General features: G+C 39.5%; 1 protein-coding gene across 4 annotated transcripts in view; it reads left to right on the top strand.

Moving 5' to 3' along the window:
• The window catches only part of LOC139445614 (RNA polymerase II-associated protein 3-like), a 383,319-nt gene that overhangs the window by 108,667 nt on the left and 248,982 nt on the right, over nucleotides 1-25,670 (top strand). For all 4 annotated transcript variants that reach the window (XR_011651874.1, XM_071226777.1, XM_071226776.1 and 1 more), the window contains exon 4: nucleotides 11,556-11,683. Coding sequence is in view for 3 of the 4 variants with exons in the window: in XM_071226777.1 (XP_071082878.1) it covers nucleotides 11,556-11,683 (128 nt within the window). In the remaining variant the exon portion in view is untranslated. The remainder of the gene's footprint in view (nucleotides 1-11,555; nucleotides 11,684-25,670) is intronic.

Below are 25,670 nucleotides of genomic sequence, written 5' to 3'. Positions count from 1 at the left end.
GGATCAATGTATATCCATCATTCAGCCATCATCTGACACTCACATTTCCTGTTAGAGGTGTTGTTTGGCAAATTGCATAGAGCACTCGAGATGCACTCACTGTGCTTATCTCCTGACAAGATTTCAGCAAGATCAAGGAAACATGGAAAAAGGAACGAAGCAGCTAAGAGAATGATAGCGATTTTGATGCAATCTGAAAGGACAATGCAACCTCCTTAACAGCCGGAGGAAATCTTCGTCTGGACAGTCATTTATAGGGAGAGGTTTTGAGTGTCCGACTCCAACCTTATCAGGTCAATTCACTGATGGCAGAAAGAGTGGTCGACTGTCTACCACGGAGGAAGGTCTATCAAACTTGGGGATGTAGTTTCAGATCCCCATGGCGGAATAGAGCAGGATGGCTGTACAGTTTGAGAGAGGCAAGTCATGGATTCTCTTTTCATATATTCAACGATCCTAGTAACAGAAGTAAGGATAAGAATTTATGGATGAACAACTCACAATCAAGAGCAACGTTTCGTTGTAGGTTCTAACACTGTTATCAAGCAAATGACATACAGAGTGTGGTTGACAAGTATATATACAGGTAGGAGGCAATGTTTATACAGTAGAGTAGATGTCAGATGTAGTTATACTGGAGTGGAGAAGCCTGTTTTGTACACACAAGGGTAGTAATGACAATCATCAGTGAAGTCAGTGACATAAACAAAGGATGGAGCCAGTAATTTACTGAACCGCAAAGGAAACGTCACCCCAAGTAACATTGCAGGAAAAGTTGCCATTTAAATATCGGGGTAATTTTTGTCTAAGTTTCTAAAATTTAACATTACCTTGTCCGGAAAAATGAATTTGATGATAAGAAAACAAAGCAGATGACAATAAAACCGATCACACAAACGCATCACGGGAACGGCCATGGTAACCCGATGCATGTGAGTTCCGTGCAAATTGAAATGCACATGCATTCCCCCATTTCTTGCCCTCTAAAAATCCACCCAGATCGGATAACATTCATTCGTTATTTAATTGCTACCACATGCCAAGATTGACAAGAAATCAGCGACACCAAGCCCTTGGACGATTGCAAGCTGGTCAAACCGCCCGGCAAGTAGCCAATGTATTTCTAGTCCACGAAAGGACCATATACAGGCTCCAGCAACGGTACTAGACCACCAACACTACAGATGACCGACCACGTAGTGGAAGACCAAGGGTCACCACCTGACATCAGGATCGTCAGACTGTGCGACAGCATCTTCAAGATCTCTTTGTTACTGCTGCTGAAACTGCTTGACAGACCATAGGGACACACCAGTGACACATAAGTGTGGACACCGTGCGTAGTCAATTGAAGAGCAGACACCTCCACTGTCACAGGCCACACCTAGGACCCATTCTGATGCCGGGACCGTCTTCAGTGGGCAACACAGCACCAGCATTGGCGCCACCTGTATTGGAGAAGAGTCCTCTTCTCAGATGAGAGCCATTAATGTATCTCAACAGAAGATGGCAGAGAGAGGGTCTGGCGACGACGTGGGGAACATTATTCGGATGCTTGTGTTGTTGAGAGAGACTCGTGGGGTGGTCCGAGCATCATGGTGTGGGGTGGAATTGGTATTGGTCTTGCACAGAGGGTCGGCCCTAAGGTCTTCCAGAACATCGGTCCAGGGAGAAGCAATGGTGGCACAGCAGCTCGGTACATTAATCAAGTCTTGAGACCACACGCCCATACCTCATTTGGCACATCGCCGCAACCACAAGTTTCAGAATGATGACGCCCGTGCCGAAACTGCGAGAGCAACAAGAGTTTTCCTCCAGCAGAATGGCATCAGAACCATGCAGTGGCCTGCCCTCAGTCCTGATTTAAATCCCATTAAGCACCTGTCGGACGAGATTCAAAGATGGCTGAATGACGTCCGACAAGGCCGACAACTGCAGCTGAACTGCGTCAGGCGTTCCTCAGAGTGTGGGCTCAAGTGCCAATGGCCTATATTAATCACCTCATCCATTCCATGTATCGAAGTTGCACGGTAGTCATCAATGCACATGGCAGACACACGAGATACTTGTGATGCCATTTTCTCTCAGATTAGTGTTGTGTTTCACTTTCAGAACATTTGAAACTTTAATTTTAACCTTGATGATCAGTTTTGCCAAGTTTCATCTTTTTAATATGTCTCAAAGTATGTTTACAGTGTTTGGACAAATAAGGTTTCTCATATATCCATCCATGGTGATGTTTCTTTTGTTGTTCAGTATATAAACAACTGGATTATGGCTGATTGGGGTCTTTGATGAGTTGATGAGGGGGGAATGTAATAGTCTTGGTCACAGTTGATTGACGGTTGGAGTCTTTTTGATGTTGATGGCTGCTTGTAGTTTTCTGATTTTGAAGTCTTTGAGGTTGGTGTTGAGAGCTTTGACTTTATCCCGCTGAATGCTGTGGCTTGGGTTGTCGCAGATGTGGTCTGATAGAGCTGATTAAGAGTCATCTTTGGAGAATGAGCTTTGATGTTCTTTAATTCGGCTTTTGAGGGGCCTAGATGTTTCTCCTATGAAAGCTTGTCCACAATTGCACGGAATGTGGTACACTTTGGTACATGTACTTGCTATTGTATTACATCCTACATGTATTTCGATTACGAAAAGGTTATAATTCTTATGAATCCTCTATTAGCTCTATGGCTGTTGTCACACTAAATAAAACTTTCAGATGAAGTCCTCCGTCAACTATACAATAATTAGTTGTACCCACAATAGCACCCACCAGTCCACAGCGCTCTCGTGAGTTAAGGTCACCGGACCAGCCGGACACCTTACCATATGGGAAACTCGTCTGCCCAGCCAAGATGCCACTTGGCAGGAATGTTCCTGTCAGAGCCATCTTCTGCCAGTACTCCTAGCCACACTATCCACCTTACCCCATAGGGTACTCGTCCTTCACGGTTACCGTACGGGAGCTACGGTTATGCAACAATTTACCCATTCACAGATCTTGCCTGAATCGTGGACACTGTTGGATAATGAACCACATGGGGACAACATGGATCCGCTCAACTACTTTGTTATCACCAGCCACCAACAACACCACTGATGTCACGATGTGGTAACATGGCACCTAGTGCTTCTTGTATAGATATCTACCAGTATAAAGAAAACTTGTATATCCCACAAACCACTGACTCTATTTTGTCACTTCCTACCGAGAACCGTACGCTGACCCCTTCCATAAAGGACAATGCAAATAATCATTATTATCAATGTTATGTGTGTCTCCAATACATGGTCATTTCCAGTTTTTTACAAATTCAGAATGATCTACGTACCACAACCAAAACAAACAATAAAGCAGGAGCATTACCTGGCAATGCCTTCCTTCACATCCACATTCATCCTGCCTCCAGGAAATATCTATGTATCCTGTACAAGGGTCAACATTACCAATGGACAGTCCTTCCCTTTGGAATTTCAATGGCTCCATGGTTATTTATACGGCTGACCAAACCAATCATGGCCTATCTGCACAACAAGGGGATCCGTTGCACCTTTTACTGGAACTTCACTCTCCAACTACTAACACAACTAGGCTGGTTAGTCAATTATGAAATTATGAGGAGTCTGATGTTAACCCATCCCAGGATCTCAAGTTCTTGTGCATCCCATTCATGAAAGGGTAGAACCTGATACAAGATCTAGAAGATCGCTGGTAAAAAATCAAAAGTCATCTTTCGATAGCAATTGACAACCGACTATAGGTCAACTATTGGCAAGTGACTTTGGTCTCCTAATGCCTTGACCGTAGTCCTCACATGCAGCCCACACAGAGATTCCTCCAGCCGTTCCTCAGTCAACAAGAATTAAACTTCAAATTTTACAACATCTGAAGAAAGATCTCAAATGGTGGACAATAAAGTCCAACTTTTACAGAAGTGCCTACTTGAACAAGCCAGAATACAATGAAATCTATTTTATGGACGCCTCACTCCAAGGATGCCTATCTTCAGTTGGTAGTAACATCAGGGCTGTGGTCCGCAGAAGAAAAATAAACCATCTGGAGTACAAGTTGATAATCCAGGCAAAATCCAGACTGCAGTTGAGAGACGTCAAGAACTTAATAATAAGAACAGAAACATACTTACCAAGAATTCGTTCGAAAATTGGTCCCGTCAATTATTTTTTATGGCTCTTGCCCAATGTTTTTCAACTTAGCACATAGTGTGTGCAATTGGGACACGTTTTCTCCGAAACTACTCAGGCTACAAGAATGAAAGTTTGCATGCTTATCTAAGAGATACTTGTCAAGACTGAGTTCTGAAATTGGTCCCGTCAATTATTGTTTTAGAGAGTTACTGCCTTCTATCCATGTTATATGTGCAATGGGGGCAAGTTTTCTCAGAAACAACTGATTTTATCTAAGAGATACTTATCAAGACAAAGTTTTTTTTCCAGAGAAGGGGCCTTTTGTGTATATCAATTTCACATTGTAAATCTTAAAATTAACGCAAGCGTGAATTAAATGCGAAAAATGCGAGTGGTCTCTGCTCGCATTACTTACTTACTTACGTTTGGAGATTTAACGTGCGCTTTCCGACTGGAGCGTATTTCGCACACAGGCCTGGTCGGGCCATTTAGCGTGGTTTTGAAGGGAAAATAAAGGTGTTGCAACCAGAGGGGGGTTTTAGTGGTTGCTTATATAAGTTTTGGAGATTTTGAAATTTGGAATGCATGCCTAGGGGTGTGGTAGTGTACTAAGAGAGTGTGTTGGTGTGTGTTTGTTTGTTTATGTGGTGTGGTTGAGTGTTTTTAGATGCGGATCATTAGATTGGTTTTAGTTAAGTATACGCCTAGTGCTTTAAATTTTATTATATTGTTATGTGGATTTAGGATTGATTCTAGGGTTATGGCTTTATCTAGTTTTAGATTTGTTTGGAGTGTTGCTCGGTGGGTTTGGTAGTGCGTGCAGTGTAAGAGTGCATGTTCTATTGTTTCCAGGTGTGGGCAGTGTGGGCATTTTCCGGTTGCATGTTTTTTTATTTTTAGGAGTTGACTGTTTAGTTTAGTGTGACCTGTTTGGAGTTTGGTGATTATTCTATCAATTTTCTTGGATGGATGGAGGAATTTAGGTTTGGTTAGAGGTTTTTTGAGGATTTTGATTATCTGTGTGTTTGTTTTTAGGTATGTCTTATGCCATTTTTGGGTGATTTTACGTTTGTTAATGCTTTTGATCTCTGCTTTAGATATTGGTAGATTAAGGCTTATTTCAGGAATTTTGAGGGATTTTTTGGCGGCTTGATCGGCGTTTTCGTTTCCATATATTCCTACGTGGGCTGGGATCCAGATAAATGCTATTTGTTTGCCTGCCTCTGTTAAGTTATTTGCGCTTTTGAGTATTTGGTTAATGAGTTTAGGGCGGTTTTTGGTGTTTTTATTTTGGAGGGCCTGTAGTCCACTTAGTGAGTCTGTGAGTATTAGGATTTTTTTATGTTTTTTAGCATGTTGGTTATGGAGGGCGGATGCTATGCCCATTAACTCTGCAGTGAAGATGGATTGGTTGTTTGGGAGTCGATAAGATTGAGTGTTCCTATTTGGTTGTGCTATGTGGACTCCGAAACCTGTGCGATTTGTGATCGGATCGGAAGATCCGTCTGTGTAGATGTGGCACCAATTTGGCCAGTTTTCGTGTATGTAAGCTAGTATGGTGGATTTAGCTATGTTTGGATCGGTTTGTTTGTTTATTGAGTTTGCCAGAGATGTGTCTATTTTGGGGATTTTTAGTTTTGGGGTAAATATATTTGATGGTTTGCAGTTTTGTTGGAGGTTATCTATTTGGTTTTCGTTTAGGTAGTTGAAAATTCGTTGAGATATTGGAGTAAGTAAAGGGTGCTTCCTAGTTAGAGCCTGCTTACGAGGGCGGATATTTTCGTTTAGGAGGTTTTGGATGAGAGGGTTTGATTGGGACGAGGCCCAGAAATTAAGGGTTAAGTGTTGCCTACGTAGGTTTAGTGGCATTTCTCCTGTTAAGGCCTGAAGTGAAGTGAGAGAGGTGCCATGTTGGGAACGTGTGACTATTTTAAGAGCTTGGTATTGGATTGAGTCTAGTTTTTTGGTTAGGTTATTGCTAAGCGTATCATAGATTGCACATCCGTAATCTAATTTAGACCTAATTAGTGATGTGTAGAGAGAGAGTAGAGTATCTTTGGAGGCCCCCCAGTTGGAGCCGGTGAGGCATCTTAGTGCGTTTAGATCTTTGCTGCATTTAGTTGTTAAGTTTTTAACGTGGGCCTCCCATGTTAGGTGTTGATCGAAGATTAGCCCTAGGAATTTTGTTTGTTTTTGGAACTTAATTGGTTTATTGTTTAATTTAAGATTTGGGGTGGCGTGTTTCATTTTTCGGTGTTTGAAGACTATTCCTGTAGTTTTTTCGGAGTTTAGGGAGAAGCCCCACTTGTCTGCCCATTGCTGTATTTTATTTAGGGATTTTTGGAGTAGATTTTGGGAAGTTGACATACTTTTTGTGCGGATCCAGAGGGCTCCGTCATCTGCGAATTTGGATGTTTTAATTTTAGGGGATAGGCCCTCGAAGAGGTCATTGATCATTATGTTAAAGAGTGTTGGGCTAAGAATGCTGCCCTGGGGAGTGCCGTTTTCTAGGGGACACTGGTCCGATAGAACCTGGTCTATACCCACTGTGATTTTTCGGTTATTTAGGAAGTCCTGGATGTAGTTAACGATTTGTCCTTTTAGTCCTATTTTTTTAAGTTTTTGAATTAGCCCGTTGTGCCAAACCATGTCGAATGCTTTTGAGAAGTCCAAGAAGATGCCTGTAGTATATTGTTTGTTGAGTTGTCCTGTTTTGATCTCCTGTTCTAACCGGGCGAGATTGTCTAGAGTTGAGCGGCTAGGAGTGAACCCGCTTTGGTCTGTATTTATGGTGTTGTTTAGAGTTAGGTAGTGTTGTAATCTATTTTTGGTCATAGATTCCATTACTTTACATAAGTTTGAGGTCAGAGATATTGGCCTGTAAGAGTTAGCTTGGTTTGTAGGTTTGTCGGGTTTAGGGATAGGGATAACTAGAGCCTGTTTCCAAGAGGTTGGTACCTGGCCTTTTAGGTAGATTAGATTATAAAGTTTGAGTAGTGACTGGACTAGCTTGGGAGGGAGTTTTTTGATTATTTGGTAGGATGTTAGGTCTAGTCCTGGGGCTGTTCCCTTTTTCCTGTTTTGGAGTACATAGTTTAGTTCTTCTATTGTGAAGGGTTGGTTTATTTCTAGGTTATCGTTTAATTCTTTGGTAGGTTTGGATTCTGTTTTGAGTTTTGTTTGGAATTTATCACTGAAGTTTTTGTTACTGCTGATGGTCGAAAAGTGTTGAGCTAGGTTATTTGCTTTTTCGCTGGGGTTGGTTGAGTTATTTATATTAGGAGTTTTTTTGTGTCTTTTTAGGCCTCTAATGGCATGAATTTTGCGCCAGACTGTCCTGGCATCTGTGCGGTTATTTAATCCCTCGCAAAAATTTTTCCAGTCCCTGGTTTTGGCTATTTTGACTAGGTTTTGGACCTCATGGTTTAGTTTGTGGGCTATAGGTAAGTAGTTATGGTCGCGTTTGGCTTTATTGAAGGCTTTTTTACGTTTTTGTCTGGTTTGTTCTATTTCCTCGTTCCACCAGGGTACTGAGGGTTTGCCTGATTTGTTTGCTTTTCTAAAGGGTATTGAATTTTTAGCTGAGGTGATTATGTATTCTGTTAGGTTTTTGCAGAAGGTTTCTGGGTCATTATGTTCTATCTCGTTTAGATTGGCTTGTTTGCAGATATTTTGGAATTTATCCCAGTTAGCCTGGTTATAGTTAAATTTGGGTTCTGAGTTTTCGGGTTTGTCGGGGACGTTGGTATTTCCTATGGTTATGTTTATTGGGAAGTGGTCACTACCTAGTGGGGCGTCGTGAACTTCCCATTGAGTGCTTTGGGCTAAGTCTGAGGTGCATATACTTAGGTCGATAGCCGACATGTCTCTATTGCTTTTATCATATCTGGTTGGTTGGTTATTGTTAAGTAATACGAAATCGTTGGCCTCTATCCATTCAGAGATTATTTTACCATGATTATCTATTTTTTCCCCCGTGCCCCAGCAGGGGTGGTGGGCATTAAAGTCTCCTAGGAAAATTGTTGACTTTTTGCCTATTTGTTGAAGTATGTTTAGATCCTCTGCTTGGATTTTTTGTTGATGCCAGTGGTAGATATTTATGATGTTTATTTTTTTGTTGTTTAGGGTGATTTGAATACCGTTGGTTTCTAGGTTTGGGGTGTTTATTTTGATCTCTTCATAGTTTAAGTCTTCTCTAATTAGTATGGCTAAGCCTCCTGATGCTCTAGTTGTTTTGGTTTTAGGACGATCTGTTCTGACTATGTTATAGTTGGCTAGGTTAAATTTTGATTTATTTGAGAATTTAGTTTCTTGGATGCATGCTACATGCGGTCCTTTGTTTAATTTAAATTTTGCTTTTAGTTCGTGGCTGTGCGAGTTAAGCCCGCCAGCATTCCACTGAAAAATATTTAGTCCTGCCATTATTTGGGTTTTTAGTGTTTGGAGATTGGTTGTTTTATGGGATTATTTTATATGTCTGAGATAATTAGTTGGTAACCTGTATTGAAGTCTTTATAGTTTTGGGTGGTGAGTTTGAGTTTGAATGCTACTTTATGCAGGGCTTTAGTGCTAGCATCTGGATTTATTTGTTTTAGCATGTAAGCTAGAAGGAGAGTAACACTATTTAGCGTGTTTTTGGGGAGAGTTTGGGGTTTACGTTGTAGTTTTTTGGTTCTTTTAGGTGCTGAGCGTGTTATTTCGTTTACGTCATCATCGGTTTCTACTTCGTAATAGTCTGAGTTATCGTTGTTTAGTTCCTCACTCTCCATGGGGGTTGGTAGCGTGTCTGGTTGTGTTTGCGTGTGCGTGCTGGGCGTGTCTGTGTCTTGGCTGCTGATTGGATTTTCGGGTTTTGCCTGCTCGGGTGTGGTTGTTGTTGCCCTGGTGGCTGTAGGCTGAGTGGTGGAAGGTTGGGTGATGGCAGGTATAATGCGGTTTGTTTTGCGTGCAGGTGTAGATGTTGTGAGAGGGTTGGGGGTGGTGAAGGTTTGGGGGTGGTGTGGGTAGTGGGTGTGGGTGGTGATTGCTGGGTGTACTTCCTGGAGGATACCATCCCATGCGGAGTTTAGATGTCGGGGAATGTTTGGTTGCGGTGTGGGTATGAGTGGTTGTTTCGTATGCTGTGTTAGTTTTCTTGTTTGGTGTTTGGCCGTATCTATATTAATGTGTCTGTTGGCCTGTTGTGTGAGAGTGTGCCTGTGTGGGCATTTGTTAGAGAGTGAGGAGTGGTTTGTTGTTTTACAGTGTATGCACCATGGTGCGCAAATCCCTGGGCATTCTGTTTAGGCGCATTTCCTGCATTTGTTTTTTTTAATATTACATCCGTTTGCTGTATGGTTGTATTGAAGGCAGTTAGAGCATTGTTTTACCTGTTTAATATAAGGTTTTACTTCTAGTTTTGTTGATGTGCCGAAAGAGATGAATTTTGGGGCTTCAGGATATTTAGCAGTTTTTTTAAAGTTGACGATAACGATAGGGGTGTTTGAGGTCTTTCCATTCCTATTTGAAGTTATCCTCCTAGTGCTAGTGATTTTGGGTTGAGGGGAGGTGTCTGTGTTATCGTTTGCTTCGTTAGCGTACATTATTAAGTCATCTTCTGTTTCTCTAGGGTTAACCCTAATTACACCTCTGGTGTAGAGCTGCCAGTTTGGAGTTTGATGTGTGACTGTAAATTGGAAGATTTGCGTTGTCTTTTTGGCTGCGTTTAGGGATTGCTTGCATTATTAGACATCGCATTTATATCAACAATAAGACATTTTGGATAGCAGAAATACCAACTTAGACATACACTGAACAACTATGTATTCCAGATCACTGTTTATTGAGCAGCACTTGTAACAAGTATATAAACAATGTCATTCAAACACAAATTACATCCTGTTAATTGTCACTGCTGGGGTCAGGACAAGAGTTGTAATCACTTATGTCATCACTGATCACACCTGCAAATCCAGATATATGCCACCCGCGCAACATGGTCTCTTTGTTCTTTGCAACTGTGTCAAAGGCCGACACGAGCCAGCGCGTATGTATTGTTTTAGCGGAAGTACTCTACTCAACGCTAATAAGCGGTGCTATTTGGTGTGTGATTGGATTAATGTAAGGTTGGCCTAGGGTGAGGATTCTCCTGTAAACCTGACAGAGGATATTTTCTTTAGCTATAAATCCACTGATGCTTGTGAGGAGGTTGATGTCGCATTCATATTGAGTCACATTTTTGGCTAGGGGCCAGCGGTCGCATTCTTTTGGAGATGCATTAATTTCACGATGCATTAATCTCACGATGCATTAATTTCACGGTTTACAGTATATGAACAAACAAACTTCTCATGTGCCTCATGGCATTTATGACTGACAGTTTTCTAGTAAAATATATTAATATTGCAGTTGTGTATCTATGAATCTCTGTTGTTTTGTGAAAAATAGTAGTGTCAGAGGTGAGTAGAAGATCTTTGGTGACCTTGGTTCCTTGGTGTGTTCATTGAGTAATTTTCATTCTGTCTTATGGATATTGAACATAAGAAGCAATTTGCACACTGTCGTAGCAGGCTAAGTATATAATCTACAGAATACTCAGATTCCTGTAAGGAGTAATGTTTTAGCATCGCTTGGTCATTTCTGCTTGTATCATTACTAAATTTGATATACAGTAATTATATTATATAACAGTAACACATGTTATATTTTTCTGTGGCATATTTATGATAGGTGGTGCATGTTTTTTAAAAAGATATTCCCAATAAATTCATACTTGATTACCTTTACGAGTTTAACCTTCAGTAGCCTGCAGATACTGATCATGTCACCAATATAACTATATAAGGTTATGTACATTAAAACAGAACCGAGCTTGGCAAGGCACAGTAGAAACACGATGCTGAGTGGTAAGTTAAATGCTAAAAGGAACTTTGCACATTAAAGGGTCATATCAGTGCAAAACATATTATCAGACAATTTCTACACTGATAAGCAAAAAATACAGGAGCTTGTAAACTACCTAGAGTATGAATACATCAAGTAAAAATACTTTAGTCCCTTACCATTACAATGACATTATTTATTTGAGGCAATACAGCCATTGTAATCATGATGAACATGCAATTCTGATCTTCTTTATAGCCAGTTGTGTTTGTATCATTGTGTCATGTAATAAACTTGTGGTGAGGATATTGTTTTGGTACTTTTGCATAATAGTCTGTCTTTGTATGATGTTTCCTCTCTAATAACTTAGTCCAGAACATTTCAGGTGATCTACAGATACTTGTGGCTCTTTTTTAGGAGCATCATATGTAGACATGGAAAGTCAAATTTGATGTCTAAATCATTCAGTTGTATTGTGGTCAGAAATGTGAAAAGATTTCAAGATGTTCAAGTATGTAGAAGAGATTGTGACAATTATTTTTATTCATTTCCAGGGAAATGCCTATTTCCGGGGAGGAGAGTATGACCAAGCCATTGAACATTATTCACGTGGCTTCCAGCTTGATCCTACCAACCATCTACTTCCAGCAAACAGAGCAATGGCCCTCATCAAACAAAAAAAGTAATGTTTCATTCATCTCTTTTACTGGTTGAATAACTAAGTACACAGAATGAGTTGATTCAAATGAGTGAATATCTTGAAGCTGAACTCACCTGGAAGCATGTTTTTGTTCCGCCCAAATTTAGTGCCGACCCGGAAAATGTATCAGGATTAAATATATAAAACTGCAGTGTAAAGTTCCGTTTGACAGGAACAAATGTTTGGTTGTGTTCATGAACGATGTTCCTGTATATTGTTAATGTGCAACATGAAAAACAGGGAAACTAAGACATACAATTGCAATACAAATAAACATAATATTAAAGAAAATCAGAAGAATATGATGGAAAAGCATGAAACAAATCCTGATAGTTAATGACAAAAGCAAATGTGAAAACATGTAATTATGAAAAAAACGGATGGAATGCAGAGCCCAAACGCAACCGAAATCAGAAGTACTGCTGGATTAGAATTCCATGAAATGAATGTTTATGTTAAATAAGTTAAACAGAAAAGCAGTCGCCAGTGAATACTATGGCTGTCAGGATGAAGTTTCCTGAAGACTTGAGAAAAAGGAGACATTAAAATCTTTTTTTTAAATGAATTTTGTCAAATAGGAATGTTTGAGCAAATAGAGCATTTGTTCTGACTGGAACAAATACATAGAAATGTTTATTCCAAATGCAGGATATTTACCATCCCCAAACACACAAGCGTGATAACCTCTTTATCATATAATGTCATTCTTTAAATCTGTGCTTGAAAAACTTTCCCTCTCTCACAAACATTACCGAAACATTGTGAGTTTTCCTGGAATGCGCGCATTAATATTTATTACCTCACAGGGTTAGTCGAACAGTGACAGTCGCCAATATAGTTCCAACTGAAATCTGTTTCTTATATACAGTGGTGAAGTAACATATATGCGAAACAACAATTGTTTTTACTTGCCTTCGCAGCAATCCATCGGTCTGTCCGCTAAAGTAACTTCCCTTTGTCAAAGGGAAGCTACTCCAACCATAGTTTGAGACGTCATGGCCACGTTCAGACCTTGTTGACAGTTTACGTGAGCAGTCAGAATCCACAGTTGGAAAACACAAAAAATAACACTGTTACTGTGTACTAAATAATGCTGACAATATTGGTGAGATAATTTTCCAGAAGAATGACATGAGACAGATTTTAGGTTGAGCATGTGTGCAGTACTTACAGCAATGAATAGGTGTGCAGCATACAACATGCACAATATATTACATCTCCCTCCTCAGCTATGATAAGGCAAACTGTGTGACTTCAGTAACTGTTCAAACCAGATGGTAATTCTGTTCTGTGTTGTTGACTTGAGTTCTTAAATACTTTGACTTATGACTAGATGAAGAAGGATCAGAGCTTTAGGTACATTACTTTGCTTTATTCTAGATTTCCCATCCTTGTCCCTATAATGTATAGGTTTAGTCAACGAGAACAATATGTATTTTTCCATATTATTAGGAATGCACGTTAAACCGCCGTCGGTCTTTGAGATAGCTTGCATAATGAGATGTGAATCGTATCCCCTAAGATTATGAAACACAACGGGGATGGGTATTGTTTGAGAATTCATTTTTAGTTTCAAGTTACACTCGTTATGCGCGGCTCCCTGATAATTACCCGTGACATGGCAATGATCTCTTACAGAATCCCCATTCAAGGGTTTATTACAAACATGACAACTCGTTGACTTCTTGTGTGCCCTCCAATCATCCCTCGTCATATGCATGGGTTTCTTACACGATAATTTTTCCCTTATTATTCTCTCTTCATTTTGTAGATATTCTAGGAATTTTCCCGCTGCATCGGGACCTCTGTAAATCACGGGAGTGTTTGTTTTCCCATCATACCTTACAACTATATATCCAAACCCACAAGGAATATGTTCTTGAGTTTTGTATGTACCTTGATTGCTATGTTTGGTATTTTCTATGGGCTTGATAAGCGCTTCGAAGTCGGCGTAAATTACGTACGGTACTGGCATTTGATTACAATAATGTTCAAATTTTAATATATTTTTTCCCTCTTTAGGCATATCGATCCTGATAGCGGTTTGTCCAACACCTCTGCAGTCTTCTTTATGCTCTTCTAATAGATCTTGTCTGCTGTACCCATGTAGGCATCTTTCGCAGAAATATTTCTTTTCCTTATGTTTTGTTTGATCGTATAATAGCCTGTTTAAACTCTTTATCCGCGTATAATGATATTTACCATCTTTTTTTATTAAAAATGAATTGATTCTAGGAATATGTTCCGGAGCGGAGCTTATCCTGTGTACAACAATTCCTTTAGAATGTCCGAAAACATTTACAGCTAAATTATTTTGCTTTTCCACCTTATCAATTTGTGATATTGGTGTAGGTTCGTCTATACCATCGAAGTTGAGTCCATCGTTTTGGGGATAGCTCGAAGGTCTATCCGGATGCTTGTCTACGGGGAACAATGCGGATCTTATCATCATTCTTAAACAGTCATCTGATTTATTTTTTACATTAATTATGGCTTTTTTCTTCTTATAATATGGGGGTAAATCTATATAAGTATCATGGTACAACATTTATACTAAGTTATCTTATAATAATTAGATATACATCAAGTGCTTTTATGAGTTATCATGGTGTAATATTTATACACCATTTCATATAATTATAGTTTAGCAAGTAATAATTATCATCAGGTAAAATGCATATATAAAATATCAGTAGTTTCAGTTATAGCTTTTTAGATGGTTGCTAGCCTAAGGTATCAAGATCCCATCTCCCAGACAAAGGATATTTATTTAAGTATATCTGTCATCACCTACCGGGGTATATTAGAATAACATTACTTCAATTAAGACTCATTAAGGATTAGCCCCCATACAAGCTCGTCTATAGTGCATTAAGGATTAGCCCCCATACAAGCTCGTCTATAGGGCATTAAGGATTAGCTCCCACACAAGCTCATCTATAGTGACACCCTAATCTCTTTCAAAGCATCCAGTAAATATGTCAACAAGATTAGTGCCAGTCCAACAGGATAAACAGGATTTAGTATTCCCCTCTGTCTAGCCATCCATTTAGCATCCACAACCAATCGTGTATCAACCAATCACATTCCTTTCTATTGTTCAAACTTTCATTAAATACATACTGTAGCCAAGTTCTAGCAGAGAAGGGGTTTGACTCTCTTACCAAGCAGACCTCTCTCCCACAGCCCAGAGTGTCTACCGACTCTCTGTGGCACCCTCAGTTATTATCTAAGTATATTGTAAATTGTTAATTGTTTTTGTAAATAAAATTGTGATTAGTTTCCTGTGACTCTGGCTCTTTGCTGACTAATTCCCCAAGAAAACCAGCACGTCATTTGGAAGGTATTGTTCACCCAGAACAGTTCCATGATAATTGAATTATCAACGCATGTCGGTCCGACGTTGATTTATGAACAATTTGCATACTCGTATATGCAAGGGGCCGACGTATGGTTCCTGTAGGAAGTGACAACTTGGAGACAATGGCTTGCAGTATATACAGTTTTACTTTATACATCTAGATATATACATACAAATGACACTATGTGCCAAGTCAGCACATAGTGGTAGTGCTTGTTGTCTTGGTGCCCCGGAGCACCCAGCCTAACCCTAGCTAGGCTAAGGGTAAGACCTTTCTTCTTTTTTCTCTCCTCTGGACCAAGGCTTATATAGCCAAGGTCACCTGACATTTAGTAAGTAATAAATATAAATATAAACAGTAATTCATCAGCAGGATGGCAGACAGTCGATGTACACAAAGATGGGGATTAACAATTAGGATTAGCATCTTATAAATAACAGCAATTGAGTGTTTCAAGGCATATAGATGTCATGGCTCCAGGGTAATGAGCCTTTGCAATCAAATGTTCTTCAGACAATGGGTGTCGTAAATCAGTCACCATGACAACTTCCCTCCGTTACGTGAAGCTTGGACCCCAAGCTTATATGAGTCCAAATTGATATGTGTGAGTTTTTTCACCAAGGAAAACAACCATGCAAATGTGAACAAAATCAGTTACATGAAATCCTTATGCAACAAATATATCTATGCAATGGCGGTATGAAAGTGATCATCTAGCCAATTTGAATTAGTGCCAGTTTGAAAACTAACCATGTGATCTTTGTAACATGCAATTTCACTACAAGGTAATTACTGCTTTGCACAGATTCAATAAATATATCACTGAAGGTTCTTTGAATTCAGGAGTCTGGCTTGGCGGTGCGACTCAGTACCCAATAGTGATAATGAGTAATAATGTCATAAAAAGTACAAATTAAACATCTCAGCAAATATTTCACATAAAGAAATTTGAAACCAGGAGTCTAGCTTTACCGCGTGACTCAAACGGTACTTGTGGGTACTACTGCCCTTTTAAGTACAATGGGTGCTCTTCCCGTGTCTTTGACGGAGCTTGCCCAGATATTGTGGGTGCGATGCCCAAGAAATAAAATCCTTAATTCCGACATCAAAATTCTGAAATGCTGAATACTGCTGTGCTGTTAATTACTTAATACTGACATACAATAAACATATGTGTAGGGGTGGCTCACCCAAGAATATCCCTAATCTGAATTCAAAGTCCTAGACAATACATTCAATTTTGTACCAAACCGTGCACATTAATTACTTGTAACAAATGACAAATTTTGTCGTTTAGATCTTTGAAATTACGAGTCGAGCTTAGAGGTGTGACTCGATAACCCTACAGCTTAGGTTTGTCTGGGCCCTAGCTGCAACTATATGTCTGGCGTGGCCTGGAGACATTTCAAAGATTCCCTACACAATAACTTCAAAGATCTAGCTTGACTAAAGATGTAATTTGGAATATATTGTACACATACAAAACTGAATTTTGGAAACACACATTTTGGCATTAATATACTGGCTTTGATTAAACATACCTGGTTGCACTATTCAACAGTCACACAATATATATCCTTGATTGAGTCCATGTAAGTAAACACAAATTAGTAAGTCCCAATGAGATATCTTGTACACAGTGTCCATCTTGTAGGTGCCCGTGAGTCGGTTTCTGTATTGTGCAGGGTCTGCATGAAGATGGCTGTGGTCGGGTCTCTGTGGGATAGGCGTGTATACTTCTTTTCTTAGGTCATGTGCAGGAACGACATCTTGAAAGGGAAGTCTTAGCAGTGTTGCTAAGATATTCCAGCAGGGAAGGTTTGGGATCGGAGAACTTGTTCTTGATCGGAGAGGTTCTTGTTCTTTCTTTAATCTTGTTAAAGGCCATTTCTTCGTTCTTGGTGATTGGCCCCCACGAAGGTAGTATATACATTTAATAAGAGACTGTCACTTCCTACAGTTTTGTGAACCATATGCCATGCTGCAAAGAGGTACAGGAATTGACAGACTAAGAAGTCTGTCATACCCGGATTCTCCACCAAATTATCAACGCATGTCGGTCCGACGTTGATTTATGAACAATTTGCATACTCGTATATGCAAGGGGCCGACGTATGGTTCCTGTAGGAAGTGACAACTTGGAGACAATGGCTTGCAGTATATACAGTTTTACTTTATACATCTAGATATATACATACAAATGACACTATGTGCCAAGTCAGCACATAGTGGTAGTGCTTGTTGTCTTGGTGCCCCGGAGCACCCAGCCTAACCCTAGCTAGGCTAAGGGTAAGACCTTTCTTCTTTTTTCTCTCCTCTGGACCAAGGCTTATATAGCCAAGGTCACCTGACATTTAGTAAGTAATAAATATAAATATAAACAGTAATTCATCAGCAGGATGGCAGACAGTCGATGTACACAAAGATGGGGATTAACAATAAGGATTAGCATCTTATAAATAACAGCAATTGAGTGTTTCAAGGCATATAGATGTCATGGCTCCAGGGTAATGAGCCTTTGCAATCAAATGTTCTTCAGACAATGGGTGTCGTAAATCAGTCACCATGACATAAGATCCACCTTTGAAAGGCATATAATTTGCTATATCGAAATATAAACTATCGATTTTATCCACACCCCAACCCGAACCTCTATTAGTCCAGCGTTCTAAAGTTTCCTGTATCCTCTGAATTGATGTATCTAATGATGCGTTTATAGTATCAGATTCGGTTATAACTTCTTGATTGCTACAGAAATATGGTTCGGTATATTCGGTGCTATCGTCTGTGTTACTTTTACTCAATAACATTTTAATCGTCAGCTGGTATTTTATACTATGTAAATCATCTAACTCCTCGTTAATTTTACTCGATATGATGGGCTTAATATCGTTAACTTCCATGTTGGAATTAATATCCATCTTCCAACTTCTTAGATATTTACCAACGCCGGCGGATGTGGGTACATATATTAATTCTTGTTGTTGATTATTATCAACATCAATATCAACATTATTATTATCATCATTATTATCTTGTAAAGCGATCAATTCAGCTCTTCTCATTCGAGAATAACCTCTCAGCCCACTGTTTCTCGCTCGAGCTTTGAGTTCTCTAACAGTCTGGGGTTTGTTGTATTCCAAACCGATTAAGGTAATCAATTCAGCTTTTCTCATACGAGAATATCCACGTAGACCACGTTGCTTTGCCATAGCTTTTAACTCTCTGACAAAAACCATTGTGGTTGAATGGTATATGCAAAATGAGACAAATGTCTAATTGGTTGTTTTCATATATCTAAATACGTATTCTCCCCAACCTATTCCTCTCATTGATGTAATCTCTCTTCCTAGCTTAAATAATCTGGTTCCTAACCCTATCAGCACCGTGTTTCTTACATAAGCAATAATGACCTTTGACCCCTATCCCACATTCAGAACACGTATAGTTTATGTTTCCGTGCCTGATGTAATAATTGTGTATGCCGCAGTAAATATCAACACAGCGTCGGTTACATAGAGTCGTCTTCCCCATGAGTGTAAATTTGCAATTATTCATGGTTTATACATCTATCATATCATTTGTCTAAATGCAAATCACAGCTACACTGGTGATGCATAGCCACAGCTGTGGTTATTTATGCGTAATTGTATAGCTGAAAATCAATACAGCAGATAACCCAATAATCACAAATGTGATCTCGCAGTTTTTCTGAGCCTCTGAAGGTGTATAAAACTGACTCATTGTTGGTCTCGGTATTGGGTCGAGTTTTTTCCCATAAACGAGGAAGTATTCGTGCATGGCAGATTCGACATCCTTAAACGTTTGAATTGAATGTCCTTCCTTAAGCAGTTTTTCATGAATAAAGTCTAATCTCTTCATTCTCTGCCGCGTATATTGTGACTGAGCTGCTTGGAGTTGTTCCATTGCTTTGTTATGTCGTTTACGCTCCTCTTCAACTTCTTTAGCGTTTGATTCCCTCATACTAGAAAATAAATAATTACTCCCCGAAAAATCTAGAGCATTAACAATAGCTCCACCGACCATCATCACAATTGTTGCCATCGTATATGAATATAATATATTCAAATGTTTAATTACTTCATTATGTCTTCCGGGATAAGCCCTTGTTTGATGAGCATATCCTTCGTTGCCATTGCTAATCCAATATCCAGAACCATCATACCGATGTCAAAACTATTAAAATCTAGCTTGGGAGGTGTGGCTTTAGTAATCATTTTAGCCATACGAGCATAGCCAATGGCCAAGCCGGTGACCAGCGCTGAATGATAAGTTGCGTTTACCAACATTTTACCGTCTGTAACTGGAGTAGTCATGCTTCTTATAGCATTATATGGGGGCTAACCTCTAATTGAACTTGTTGTTGCATTGGGGGTGATGTTTTCTCTTCTCCGGTCTTATAAAAGAACCATACAGCCGCTATACCAACAACTCCTACTAGTGCCCATGTTTTAATCGGATTAATATTTGAATTATTTATTAATTTCGCTTTGCGCACCAGTCCTCCCTTCCTCCCAGCTGCTATTTTTGGGGGGTTCTTAGTAACTCTGGGTTGTTTTTGTGTTTCTGATGCATTCACATGTTGTGTTTTCTCATTCACTGGTGGTGGTTCCTCATTCACTCGTTGTTCCGCAATCTGTTGTGGTTGTGCAGTTATTTCCTCTTTCACAATCTGTTGTGGTGTCACCTGTTGAGTCTCCATTATTAATTTGAACTTCGTTCTTTATATTATTAAGTGGGCACGTATGTTTAAATTAACAATACCTAGCCGTTATTAAAGCTGTGGTGAGTGGAGCTAAAAACATTCCGTATCTATGATAAAACTCACAGCTCACTGAGCTTATAGCGTGTTCGATGAATGGGTCTTTCTCTAGAGATTCGCATAAATACATGCGATGTTCTGTCGGGATAGGGAGAAACGTACTAGCTACGACTGTGTATAGTTGTAATATAGCCGACCCTATCGTTTTAGTCATGGTAGCTCCCAGTCTAGACTCGTAACGCGCGTACAGTTTTTTAATTTCTTCGTCGGTCATGTTATCAATTTTTTCGATGGTAAAATTTTCTCCCAAATATTGGGAACATTTTCCACCGGCTACCAAAGCCGCGAGTCTTTCTCTTTGTTTATCTAAAGATATTTAAGTCTAACATGATATAGTATGGCATATCCAATACATCCCGTAATAATGAACTGTTGCAAAAGAATGATGATTTCGAACCACATTTTATGACATATTAACCGCTAATGTTCAATTTGCTACATTTTGCTATAATTTTGCTACATTTTGCTATAATTTTGCTATATTTGCTAAGCAATTGCATAAGCAGCTGGTTGATCGGTTTTTAATACGAGTTTACAGTGCTTCGTTGCTGCTAACAGTTTTCTGACTTTGTAACGTTCGAACTTGGTATAAATGACGTCATTTTCGCGTAAACATTCCTCGAATGAATCTCGATCTTTGCAATGAAAGAGTGCTACCCATTTGGTCTGCTCTCTCAGATCTTTCAGGACAGTGTTGTATTTTTGAGTAAGTACCCAAACGCTATGCTGAGTATGCCGTCCGGAGAATGCTAAATACGAAAGCATATCTTTCTTTTTTGTGAGTTCTTTACTCGCGCTGCAATCGTCTATTACGAAAAGGGTTGATTCTCCTTTGTATTTTTCGTGACATACTCGGAGACAGTCTTGTAAACGATCGCCCGGATCGACTCTGTGTACCCCGGAGTCATTCATTACCCAATCTCTCGATAAGTATGTTTTATTAACGCTTATAGTCGGGCACAGAATAATAATATGATCGAAAACGTTCCGATAATAACTTTGTAAAATATCTAGGATAAAAGCTGTTTTTCCACAGCCCGTTTGCCCGCATATGATAGCGCAGTGCGAATCTTTAGGTAAAAGATTATTAATAGATTGCTTGCACGAATCTCCCATTCTGTATATTGAGTTGTGCATCCGTAATCACGTACAAATATATGTTTAATTTACCAGCCGATTCCTGAAGCTTCGTTATCTGTATGGTGGCACCCTCGCTAGCATTTTCTATTCTCCTCCCACTGCCGTGTAGTTGGTTATCTTCCGTTGTTCTCATGTCGAGCCATGGCACGTACTTCGTGGTGAGGTATTCACCCATCGATACACTTCCGAGAGACAGATCTTTCACGACCGCGTTAACTTCCGGGGAGCGTTTTATAGAAGGAAGTTTTTTAATCTCATCCCACTGGTGATACGCTAGCATTCCTTGGCTATATAGTTGATTAGGAATGCCCTCGATAGTCAATTCTACTTTTGTAATCTTGGGATTGTAGAACTTCTCGGTATTTCTTTTAAACGCATCGGAGGGGTCCTCCAACAACATTAAAATACCCTTCAACGACCTCGTGGGGACGTTTAGATTAATATTCCACATTGTATCTTTTCTGTCCCTCGTGATCTTTCGGTGTCGCAGCACGCGATCGTACAAAATGGCTAAACTTCCTGAATAATGGTTACGAATTTGTCTGGCTAATTCGGGATCCGTTATCATATCGTACTCCAGCGAGATATTGTCAGTGGAATAGCTAGCATCATCATCAGCTCTGATTACTCTACCGTAGTCATTAAAAGTGAGTTCGTATTCTAACCTATCGCCTAGGGATGCTTGATAAAAGGGCATGTGGGAATCTAGTAATTCAAAGTCTAGGGGAACATAGAATCGGTTACCTAATGCGTCGGCAACGGCCTTATCTTTTTCGTTGGTATCAACACTATTTTCAGCACCCACTCGCAGTCTGAATGTGTTCTTATTACAAATACCTTGGTACTGTAAGTTTTCCCGCTCTTTATCCGTTCTCCAGAGATCCATGTAACAATAGTATACATCGCTATCATCGATACTCAAAACTTCATTACCGTTAATTTTAATCGCAATTTTCTTAACGATGGCACAACCTATGTTCTGAACGAGCTCCATGTTAACGTCGGTAGAAGTCAAACCAATCGTAAATGCTAGTCAGACAGTTCCCGGAACTAACACATCGTGTGCGCCGAGATTAGGAAAGCGAACCAGAAGCGTTTGATTCTGATCGATGGTACTAGGGTTATTAGTTATAGTTACAGACTGACGAATTGCCTTGACCCCTAATGGATCTCGAAGTCTACGTTGTGGGTTTAACTTGCGTCCGTATTGCGAAGACATTGTTATATTGAAAACATATACCCTATGTTTAATATAAAAATGACTAATTTTGATATTAATGACTTTGATCTAGATACCTTTGATGACTTTGATAACCAGAATCCAATCGAAGATACTGATGAAACCAGCTTTAGTGGTACGAATCTTAACGATGAAATTTTACAATCAACCGTCAATGATTATTACGATGCCTTAAAAGAAGATAAAAATTATGTTATCCCAATAGGTCGTGACTATTCAAAGTTTGAGATAGATAGTAAAGGAATATTGCGACTGCGTGGCGAACCGGATATTGATCTTATGCATTATCGTACTCGTAAGCCCCTAGCCTTGTCTACGATAGCCGGTAAACACGGCATCAGCACTGTTCGTGATGAATTAGGTTTTGCAGACTACTCGCGGCTTTCCGCGAAGACTACTAAGGTTCTTAGGACTGTGCGGACTGAATTCGGTAACACAGATAATTTGGAAGCAGCCTCGAAGGTGGCCTCGAACGGACTCGGAGAAATCTTAGATACCTATTACGATAATTCCACGGCCTCGGAGTTTAGTATTAGGGAATTACGAGGTCTTGACAAGGCATTGCAAACAATGCGGGGAGAACTGATAAATGATATAGCCAAGATATCCGAAATCGACAAGCATATAGTTTACGAGAAAACAAAACTTGAACAGGCGGGCGATGAGTTCAGTAGACGCCGCGTAGCAGAAAGATTGCGTAACTTAGAAGACGAAAGATCGACCCGCATCGAGGCTGCTCCCAGTAATAGAAAGGCACTTCGTTCGCAAATCAGTCGAATTTGAGAAACTATCGATCAAGTCCTCAACGATGACACTACACTGGCCGATAAAATTAAAACATTGTTCAGCGAACAGGGAATAACAATTGCCAGTATTTTAACTGCGTTGGGATTTATTATATGGACTTTGACTCTCTCGTTAACCGGTGGTACAGGTGGTGGCGGATCTCTGCCCAGTAATGGTATAAAAGAGTGGATAAAAAAGCATTTCAAAGCATTAGGTTCAGCACTGGGAAAGCTCGCTGAGAAAGCCGCGGCCGCACTTCCCGGTATAATAGGGAGTATAGTTTACTGGCTATTGAATTTATTAGCTAAGACCACCACTTGGCTTAGTCAAAACTTGTGGGGGTTGATCGTAGCAATCGCAGGGCTGTTGTACATATTCGCTAAGAACTATTTAACCAAATCAGTTCGCTAACCAAATCATGAGTAAACCAACCGCGACTCCACCTAATACAAGCGCTGTTTTTTCATCGATATATTGTTGATTTTTAGCAGCAATATGCGGTGGTACTTGTGAGTCAGTAGATGGTGGTGCGATAGTTGGTGTTTGTGGCTTGACTATTCCCTTTTCGCCTGTGATCGTTTGCGTTATTAATTCGACGTTCATATCTGAATTTATATCTGTTTTTTGTTGATCGGTAGCGATAACAATTTTATTATTATAGCCTATCACTTGACCGATCTTAAGTTCCATATTACTCCGAGACATGTATAGTCCCGGCACATAAACAAAATCCACTTTAGATTGAGCGTACTGTAATGCATCTTGAAAAAGCTTTATAGACGATGGTATGTCAACTGGTGAATTAATGGCGTCCTCCACGTTTGAGACAAACTGTTTTTGCGCATCGAGCGCCGTCCCAGTACCAATAATGGACGTTCGTGTTTGCGACTGTGCTCCGAGAATTGCCCATACATAAGTTCTTATCGATTCATTAACTCTTTCAAATCCTGGGTTAGTAAAAAATTTTTCCGTTTTATCATTAAGAAATTCATTCCAAGCGTCTCCAGGTGGTTGCTCAACCTTTTGGATGGTGAAAGCAACACCACCCTTAAAGTTCATACGATCATCTCTCCACTCGTTACATGAGAGAGCAAAGCTCGGAAGGAGCCGACCTCTTTTCTGTAAATCATCGCTGACTTCTTTAACAGAGTGTACACCAGCGTATGGAATACCTAGACCATGGTTAACTCCACTCAGACGCCAATCTTTACTCGTAGAAACATTAAATTCATTACAAATACGTTCGAATGCCTTCTTATCGTACTGATTATTTGTGGAATTCCATGCTCCATCCAGCGGTAATGGAGCATTAATTTCTTTAAGTATACATCTAATCTGATAGTACACGTGAAATAATATAACAGACTTATATAGTTTAAATTCTGGGGCATTAACAGATACGCCACATCCCGTTGTGGCACACCATATGGCAAAGTTTAACTGATTCTGCCAAAATTGCATCGGATTGTGAAACCAATCGTGCACCATTTTATTGCTAGTTGTCGTGACCCTTTACTTTTCAAAGATATCGCGGAATTTAACGAAAAATTCAGCACCAGAGGCAGTTACTATAATCGATTGATTAGTAATGTATCTCGATTTCATATTTAAGTTATGATATAGTATCATTGTATATTTAATATGTATGTTACACTCCCGGGAATAACAAATGGTCAGTCTATTGAACTGCTTCATACTGTCGATAACTCGGATGGACAAATCGAAGTAGCTATCTGTGATGTAACGTATTACCCACGGTGGACCAATATAAATGCTGCGAGGGGTAAAATAATGAGACAGAAATAAATGGTAAAAAATACATTATACCTGATGGGTATTACAGCATATGCTCACTCAATGATGAATTTTTTAAGCCTAATGGAAGTAGTCTAACACAAAATGAGTCGAATGGGTTACTGATTTTAAACGCTGGAAAAAAGGATGTAAAGCTTTACGAGAACTTAGCATACACACTTGGATGGAAAGGAGAAATAACAGTACTCAAGACATCAGATCAGGGACTCGATTTACCCGATTTAGTTCCCTATAAAGAGTTGTGCATCCATCTTGATCAAATCAGTACGACGGATAATATTCAACAAGAAAGTCCTTCAACTCTACTCAGAAGTGTTCCAGTGAAAGATGAAAAATATAATAGCGGTAGAACGGAATCTTTCTCAACATTACAATATAAAAAATTAAAGCGGGGTATTATTTCAGACCTCAAAATTTCTGTATTAGATGTAAAACACCAACCTGTACATATAGGATACTTAAGTGTAACACTCCATATTATAAATAATGGTTGATTCCATATTTAAGTTATGATATAGTATCATTGTATATTTGATATGTATGTTACACTCCTGGGAATAACAAATAGTCAGTCTATTCAACTGCTTCGTACTATCGATAACTCGGATGGACAACTCGAAGTCGCTCTATGCGATGTAACGTATTACCCGAGGTGGACCAATATAAATGCTGCAAAAGATAATAATAGGATAGTACTATTATCCACACATGGTACTAGCAAATCCATTACTATACCTGATGGGTATTACAGCGTAAGCTCACTCAATGATGAATTTTTTAAGC

This window comes from Haliotis cracherodii, unplaced genomic scaffold, assembly GCF_022045235.1.
Source record: "Haliotis cracherodii isolate W230 unplaced genomic scaffold, xgHalCrac1.p SCAF_6, whole genome shotgun sequence".
NCBI classification, from domain to species: domain Eukaryota; kingdom Metazoa; phylum Mollusca; class Gastropoda; order Lepetellida; family Haliotidae; genus Haliotis; species Haliotis cracherodii.
Note: the sequence above shows the minus strand (reverse complement) of the source record. Positions and strands in the feature narration are given on the sequence as shown.